The sequence below is a fragment of the Opisthorchis viverrini genome (genome assembly GCF_000715545.1).
Source record: "Opisthorchis viverrini unplaced genomic scaffold opera_v5_12, whole genome shotgun sequence".
Taxonomy (NCBI): Eukaryota; Metazoa; Platyhelminthes; class Trematoda; order Opisthorchiida; family Opisthorchiidae; genus Opisthorchis; species Opisthorchis viverrini.
In genome coordinates, this window is record NW_008751668.1 from 3,345,723 (window position 1) to 3,354,444 (window position 8,722).

Here is an 8,722-nt window from a genome sequence, read left to right on the forward strand (position 1 = left end):
GTCTGCATATTCCAGATGGACAAGGTTTTCTTCACAGGCTATTTGAACACCAGGGTTTTGAAGACCATCCAGCGTTCGTCTCATTATTTCATCGATCACAAAGTTAAAAAGGAATGGAGAGAGTGGGTATCCCTGACGGACACCGCTGTACGGACGGATTGTTAAATGCATCAAGCTGAAGATTTTGAACCCACCGTCGACCACTGAAACGACATGGACTACAGCAGTTCGAAGCCATGAAGTCTGACGGACACCGCTGTGTGTACGGATTGTTAAATGCATCAAGCTGAAGATTTTGAACCCACCGTCGACCACTGAAACGACATGGACTACAGCAGTTCGAACAGGGCCATGAAGTTATGAGAACAAGACATGTACACTCTCTCGTGCCTCGGTTAGCATGCTCGCTACGGCGATGAAAACAAAACAGCGACTGACAAAATCAAAGGCGTCGATACTATGGGTATACAACTAGTTTATGGCCCAACGCACCATATATCGTTGTTTAGGTAGTGACGTGATGCTCTGACTACAAATAAACCCTGACCCAGGAACTACTTCCACCATTCAGTCTGAGGCTACGGTTATAAGCTTGCCGCCTGTTCCATGTCTCTTCTTCATGCCTGGCGACCCCTAAAGTACTGATATACGTGAGGTGCAACCGGGAAGCTGTTGAGAACCAGGCGGCTGAATGGTTTCACATCAGTGCCGGATAGCCAGCTCGGACCGCACAGTAATGTCCCGGTATGCTTGACAGTGGGTGTTTCACATGATTTCAAGTTATCTGCTCCTCGTGGCTTTTGCACAGGATGTCCTATACATGACCTTCTCGCAATGGTGTTATTTCCACTAAGATAGTGGGCGGAATCAGATGCAGGGCAGTACGACTGGGCTGACAAACCGTCAGAGGATCGGTTAATCGTGAATTCAAATTGTCCTTGGATGACCTATGAATTATACTGTGTTGACACGTTAAGCCGGATTCGGCTTGTTCAAGGCGGGACATGTGACCTGAAATGCACCGCGGACGCCGCATTATCATTATTATCAGCTGTCAGGACCACGCACTTGTCGTACAGTGGTTGTAGCTGTTACAGCTTCGCTCACCGATGATTTGAGGTGGCGTAAATGGCTGTGTATTGGAGGTGGGAGCTGATAAATTGGTGTATAAATACAGGAATGTCAGTGGACTGCTAAGTGGGGTATTGTAAGGGGGGCTATGCACTGAAGGTAATAGCTCGGATGCACAAACGCTATTGAGGGCGCGACAGGACCATGTCTGACAATGCCTCTAACAATTGTTGTGGTTCGTCTCGGAGTCCCTATCCAGGAAGACGGCAGTGACCAGCGCAGCTGAGTTAGCCAGTTATGGCTTTTATACTTGTTTGACTTCCACTGGCTCGTTTTCACTCTTCACCTCGGACGCCGGATAGATAGACAACACAAGAGAAAACTGGTGCACCCCCCTTGTTCATGAAGCCCCAGACAAGGAAATCAAACACTCGAACACTTCAGCAACTCAGCTCATTGGATGCGAGCAAAAGCGATTCTGAACAACATATCAATCCACGTTCACCAGAATTCCAACCCACCCCGTTCATATCTATGAGCTGTGATCCACGGCAAAGCAGTATCAGCTGCTAGAATTTTGTTCACGGATGGTAGGTAGAGCACGGTAATGACATCTATGAGTTGGAGGCGGTAATCTGGCAAGTTTATTGAATTAGACTGATTTGAAGGCAGAGTGAGATACACACTGAGGCAATCGTTTGCACACAGGAACATCATTGGTTATGAGATAGGGCCTTATATGTTAGGGTCGTTATTCATTTTTTGTCTCATCTCGAGGCCCCCATCCGGCAAGACATAAGCCACTAGTCCGAACAAGCCAACTAGAAAGATTCATTAACACGTCATCAGCTGGCGCCCCTTGATCGCCTCCACCTGACTTAGCGGTGGGTGAAGATGGTCGTGCGAGGGAATCGGTTCTTCGGGATGCGGACTACATGGCTTGGCCAGTGCAACCTGAAGAAACTCGTACAGCTGTAGTGCCCTTTCGGTGCCTAGCTGCCATGCCACCCGAAGGAAGCACGAGGGTTAGGATACTGCCAGGTTGCCCAAGCCTAGGCAGGGGAAGTCGAGAGGCAGAGGTCGGGTTCGAACCACGAACCTTTCGATCAGTAAATTCGCGCTCTAACCACTTGGACCATCTCGCCCTCAAAAGCGTCCAGCTGTAGCACCCTTCCGGTGCCTAGCTGCCATGCTACCCGAAGGAAGCACGAGGGCTGGGATACTGCCAGGTTGCCCAAGCCTAGACAGGGGAAGTCGAGTGGCGGAGGTCGGATTCGAACCACGGACCTTCCGGTCAATAAATTCGCGCTCTAACCACTTCGGCCATCTCGCTGCCAGTCAAACTTTTTGTCGAATCGCTTATTCAGGTTTGTGTGAATGAAACGAGGATGTCGTTACACTCACACAAGTATCCACGGACCAGATGATCGAATTAACTGAAATAGGGTGGGGGCTTGTCCTGTTACGAAAGCATCCTAGTCCTCACAGGCCTTTACCACCAGCGATCTCCGTCAATCCTTAGGCTGTTACCTATTCGGTGCTTGGGGGATTTGCCTGGCGTGGTTTCCTGGCTTCAATGAGAATGTGACGGTGGAAGCACTCAGAGCTTGGTAAAATGTCCAGACAGCCCCAGGCTTCAGAAAATTTAAAAGGCGGTTGCTTCCATCCCTTCCTAAAAGTTGACCATCCGCAGCAGCAGCACAAGAGACAGCAAAACTGATGCTTCACCACCGTGCAACCACAAAGTCCATACTCATGGCCTTGAAACGAAAAGAGAAAAGTTGCGGAGGGACGAACTTGGCATTCGCATATCGCATGCATTCTTATGTGCCTACACCTCCAGGAGCCCAATCAGACAACCCTGAAAGCAACTGACAGCAAGAACGCCATTGACATCTATCAGCCACCATTTATTGCAGTGCACCCAAACAGTTACAAGAGGGGTCACAAGGACCACACCCTGAAAAGCATATTGCACCAACGTCCAAACTCTTGGTAATCTCTTCCACACCATTCTGCCAGGCCATATGTTGTCCACCTCGCAATTTGTACCGACTTCATGTGAGGGCACTTTGCGCACAACCACGCGAAGGGTGGAAACTATCCAGGTCAAAAAATGACTTAGCGGCGAAGTATGCAAAACATTACCAACGAACTCAGTTGCGCCGGTCATTGCCGTCTCTCTGAAGAGAGGCCCCGAGACGGGACACATCAATGATTGGAGACATTGTCAGATATGGCCCAGTCGCGCCCTCAACGGCGCTCATGAATTTAAGCTATTGCCTTCAATGCATAGCTCCTCTCTGATTCTCCCGATTAAAAGTCCATTAACAACCCTGTACTCACACATAAATTATATCAGCTACCGCCTCCAATGCGCAGCTATCTACCTCATCTACCCAAACCATCGGTGGACGAAACTGTGGCAGCTAGAACCATTGTGCGGCAAGTACGTGGTTCTCACAGCTGATGACGACGATGAGTACAAAGGAGGCACAGAAGACAACAGTCTTGGTAGATGGTGGTTCGGTACGCGTAGCACATGACTGAGCCAGCGCAGCTGATGGGTCTGGAGGTTTTCCAAAAATGAGGTACCTGCTGCACAATTATCTTGTCACCGACTGGTTGACACCATCTGACACCAGCAACGCTTCTGAGGGAACGGTGGTCAGAAAACTGAAAATACCCCCAAATCATCTGTTCGCAGAGGCCAGATCACACAACCGCACAATATGGCCTGGTACACAACCTGTGAGACCCAATTATACCTCTTTGACGCCAAAAGTGGCGTAAATTAACATACGTGATTTGGGTTTTTGAGATTCATGCACTGACTTCACCAGATAAGTTTACGTCAGAGCCACTACAACTACAGAGGCATGAAAACTTCTCCACAAGATCCAGTGCTTCTACTTGAATTGCAAGGGGCCTGCTCAGAGACTGCCCATTCAGAAGCATTACATCGCACTTTGAGGGTCCACGATGTACTCTGGAAGATGGTGGTCAAGTTTTACAACAGATCCTTCGTTATCAAAGTTGAGGACGACCTCGTCCGCGTACCTCAGATCGGCAAGTTTCTCGCCAACAAACATGAACACCGTGGTTCTGAAGACTTTTGTGTTTACCTCAACATTTCATCAGTGACGAAGTTGGACAAGAATGGAGAAAGTGGACATTCTCGTAGGGAAGCGTTTGGAGGGCTCACCACACACGCTCAGAATTACCGAAGTATGTGAACATGGGAACCGGATTATGTTCAAAACCTTATGGGGCATCCCTGTTGAGCAAGTGCGGTTAAGAGCACCAAAAGATTGACTAAATCGAACGCATCCTTAAAGTGAAGGAACACCATGTTTGTGGGGTCGTCTGCACATATGGCATTGCTCTAAGACCTGATGGAATGTGAAGATATGTTCGACGCAGCGCCTAGCCGATCAAAATCTTGATGTTCACGAGTCAAGGTTTTACGTGCCGCCGTAGGATGACGAAAAATCGGGGACCCCTGTTACACCAAAACCCAACTGAAATCCCTTTGGCTACTACATTCACTTCGAGCACCCTTTTCGAGGATGTGCAATACCACCAACTCAGCTCCAGTTGTGTGGAGGTCTGTTTCTTCTAGATAGACATAAATAGGCTCGACAGGCACTTGCTGAAGAATTCACCACCGTCCTTGAACGGAACGCGGGGTTGTCGGGACTAGGAGTAGGATGATGCTTGATTATAGATATACACTCGGACACTCCTGAGACTGAAGGTGACTCCATATTGTTGAAAGCCGGTGACGTGAATTAGGGGTAGTAGGTGGCCAACCGAAAGGTTCGAAGTATTGTGTACAACGGTCCAAAATTTGCCCTTTGCTGGATATCAAAGTCATTCCAGTCCATGTTAGTTTTGCTGACAAGAGGTTTTTGGGGACCAGTTGACAGAAACAGACTGCAGACGTTTCCACCGTTCTTCGTATTTTTTATTTCTTCGGCCCTTCGGGTTAATCAAGATTCCCCTTGTGCATGGACAATCATTTTAACTTGGCATTGGATTATACATCGGGTTGGGTTGTGGCTGCGGCCAGGAGCAATCTTTCGCCCGGCCACTAGCAAAGCCACGGTCCTTTAAGGCTGGATGAGCCTGTTTGGGTTGCACCGCAGATAGAAGCTAGGGCAGGGAGCAGGTCTTTGAATATGTCTCCAGTGACCATTAATAGCAAACAGCGAACCATCTACCACGCATTCCAGGAGCTAGTTTTGTTTGATCTCCGGGTCCATGAGTTTCTTGATGGCGTAGGCTTCAAAAGCGCAATGAAAAGCACCGGTGGGCAGTTGAATGGTCAGAGTCTACGAAGGAATTTCCGAAAGAGCGGCAGGCAGCAATCCACGCTCTCCACAACTGATGGCAATACGGTATTCTGGGTTCATGTTAGGATGCCAAAGTCCCTTTCCTGAGCCAGTTGTCAAACGCACAGACAGCTAAGAACTAGCGAACGATCGAAAAAGTTATTGCAGATTAGAAGTCCTGGAGGCCATGTATATAAAGTGCGTAATTCTCCTGAAGGGGATTGCCTCGAGGATAGTAGATAAACCATTACACTGCCAGTCCAAGAAAAACTGGAGTATTCTTCGGTACAAATGCCGGAAGACGTGACTCTGCAGCAGGCTCATCAGAAAAGACTGCGTTTCTAAGTAAGACAAATTTTGAAAATCCTACGGCCTCCACGTCTGACGTCTCAGAACTTGCAAATAACACTACTCTCAGATGTCTGGTATGCATCTCCAGTTGATAGGGAAGGGTCCTAGGAAGGAATGGTTTCTCATCTAAAGAGTGACAGGAAAGACAAGAAAGTCATGTTTACAACCTTACAGGCAAAGGTCGGTTGGAGGTTTGATTGCTAGCTGCCTGACTGGTTTGTGATATCAAACCCGCTCCCGCCAACACAAAACAAAATACTACTTCGAGATGGCTCAGTGGTTCGAGCGCAGATTTACTGACCGGGAGGGTGGATCGAACCCGACCTCTGCCTCTCAACTTCCCCTGTCTAGGCTTGGGCAACTTCGAAGTATCCCAGCCCTCGTGTTTCTTCGACAGTTACCCTAGTGTAAGTACAGCGGATTATAATCCGCTTGACTTGGCAAAAATAGGAAACACTCTCCCGGCTAAGACTCACCATTATTACCATTATCCACCTTAGCTAAAACTGTGCGAAAATTTGTTGTGCCTTCGTTCACTGGTGACACTACTATCTGATTGCCTCATCAATCTGAATCCGAGAATCCACAAAAAAGACTAGGAGGAAACATAAACCGCTGGATCCTAAATACTTTGGTATCGGTTAGGTTCCAAGGCAACCAGGGATTCGTAAAACATACTTTATGGTCAGTGGTCAGTTGCATCTCGTACGTTGGTTGCATTTTTGAATCTCGGCAATCCAGCTTCTTCAGGTTCTTCGTACTACAAATGGGGATATTTGAGATATCGCCGCCATCCTGGACTTTCACGACATAAAGCTGGATGGTATGTGGCTTATTCACTGAAACTAATCAGGAATATTTGTTTTAAAAAAAGGCCTTGCAAACCTGTCAACACTAGGCACCTGATCTTTCCCTTCTTGTGTACATTAGAAAGCACCTCCATGCAGGCGCCCACGCGCTCACTCATCGGGTAGAAATGCTTCTGTACATCTTTCCGAATATCTGCCATGTTGTTAGCGTACACCGACACGGAACAATCCACAAAAAGAACGCAGGACGCAAAAGCGGCAAGATTTGTAATTCTGCGTTCAGAGCCAGTGCGTTAAAACAAGCTCGTTATTTCTCGCTCGTTTATTTCGTTAACAAAATAATAAATACCAATAAGTGGATATGATTTCGAATTGTTTCATTTTTTTAGATCTAATTCTGCCCCAACGTGAAGGTACTTACATGAGAAATAATTGTGTGTCCATTGGTCACTATGGTCCAAGTTCTTGCTGCCTGCCCCCTCGCGTGGATTGATCGCTGTCGCTGGCTTAGACCTAAGCGCTCTGTACACCGCACGTCCGGCCGTCCCCACGCCTTCACCATACGCAGCCAAGCAGCTTACTGTTGCTGGTTTGGCTTGCTCAGGCCTATTCGTTGGACTAAGGTAAGCGAGCAGTTTTAGCGCAATTTTCTTCCATTTCAATGGGATCACTTCGCAATCGTTCACGCTGGCTTCTTATTTTCCGTGTTCCTTTAGAGATCTCGACAACATGAACCGAATGAAAGACAAGAACCGTCCTAAAGGAGCTATGTCGGCTTACGCCTGCTTCGTGCAGGTTATTCGCGAAGAACACAAGAAAAAACACCCCGGGGAACAAATTGTGTTCAGTGACTTCTCCAAAAAATGTGCTGAACGGTGGAAGGTAAGTTCCACTTTCGCATTACCGATTTTCTCCATAGTTGATGACTCCCAAGGAGAAAAAACGCTTTGAGGACTTGGCCGCCCTTGACAAGGAGCGTTTCAACCGAGAAATGAGCGACTATGTGCCACCAGAAGGAATGAAAAAAGGGAAAAAGCGAAAAGTGCCCAGAGATCCTGGTCTTCCCAGACGCGCTTGGTCAGCTTTCTTTTTCTTCTGCGATGAACACCGTGGCAAAGTGAAGGAAAATAACCCTGAATTCAAGGTTGCAGATGTTGCAAAGGAGCTTGGACGCCAGTGGGAGGCATGTCAGGACAAAGCCAAGTACGAGCTGTTAGCTCAGCAAGATAAACAACGTTATGAAGAAGTGAGTTCTTACTATATTGCTCTTCACAATACATCTTTGTGTTTATGAACCTATTCATTTTATTACGTGGTCTCTTTTAGGATATGGTGAAATATCGGGCTGGTGTTTACGTTCCCGTACAAAAGAAACCTGCTGGAGCGACACCCAATCCGACCACCTTGGATCTAACTGAAAACCCGGGTTCAGACTGTAATCCAACTCCCGGCACAGGAGGAGATGAAAACGGCGCGGAACTTGAGGATGAAGATGATGGTGAGCCTGATGAAGTGGAGGATGAGTAGATCTCTCGTGATGCTCCCTCCATATTGCATCATCCAACTATCATTTGTACAGGTTCTTTGCATTTAATTACCGACCCCATTGGCGGTTCTGTGTACGTTCATCTATTGTTATTTTTGTATCGTTTTAGCACGTTTTGTTTGCGTACAAATGTTTTATCCGACTGACTCGATGCCTCGCTCGCGGCATGAGATTTTGATTTTGTCCTCTGTCAAATAACTTTATACTATCATTGGATTTATCGAACGCGCCCCCGTTCCCTAAAGTACATGTTTCGTTCGGAGTGGAAATACAAGATGTCGTTCAACTGGGTTCGTTTTGTTCGTGCAGCTGAGGGTGCAGAAGGGCAGATACGTCTGGAAATTTAGGTCGCGAATTCCACGAAACTTCCCATCTCATTTTGTAATACATCCGTCGATCGAAAGGTGATATTCAGCGCTGTGCCCTAATTGATTGGGCAGTTGATATCCGACGGTCACGTGGTTGGGCGAAGCATGGGTCGTTCTGGCGTCACGAGTTGTCGTAAGGTTGGTCTAGACACCTAAGAGGACCTCTTATTGTACATTTCGAGGATGTAGTTTCGTTGATTATGTTTATTCCTGACAAACGGTAACAGGGAATCTCCTCCAAAG

General features: G+C 47.5%; 2 protein-coding genes across 2 annotated transcripts in view; one reads left to right on the top strand and one right to left on the bottom strand.

The window, feature by feature from the left end:
* The window catches only part of T265_01176 (hypothetical protein), a gene marked incomplete at both ends in the record, with an annotated part of 49,435 nt that extends 42,670 nt beyond the window's left edge, over positions 1–6,765 (bottom strand). Inside the window, 2 exons of the mRNA XM_009165137.1 lie at positions 6,435–6,595; positions 6,642–6,765. Coding sequence (XP_009163401.1) covers positions 6,435–6,595; positions 6,642–6,765 — 285 coding nt within the window. The remainder of the gene's footprint in view (positions 1–6,434; positions 6,596–6,641) is intronic.
* A 262-nt stretch (positions 6,766–7,027) lies between these two features.
* T265_12733 (hypothetical protein) lies at positions 7,028–8,393 on the top strand (the record flags this gene model as incomplete). Its single annotated transcript, XM_009165173.1, has 4 exons — positions 7,028–7,188; positions 7,282–7,447; positions 7,485–7,811; positions 7,892–8,393. Coding segments are annotated over 4 exons (855 nt in total), but the record flags the coding sequence as incomplete, so codon positions are not given.
* Between the last annotated feature and the right edge of the window lie 329 nt (positions 8,394–8,722).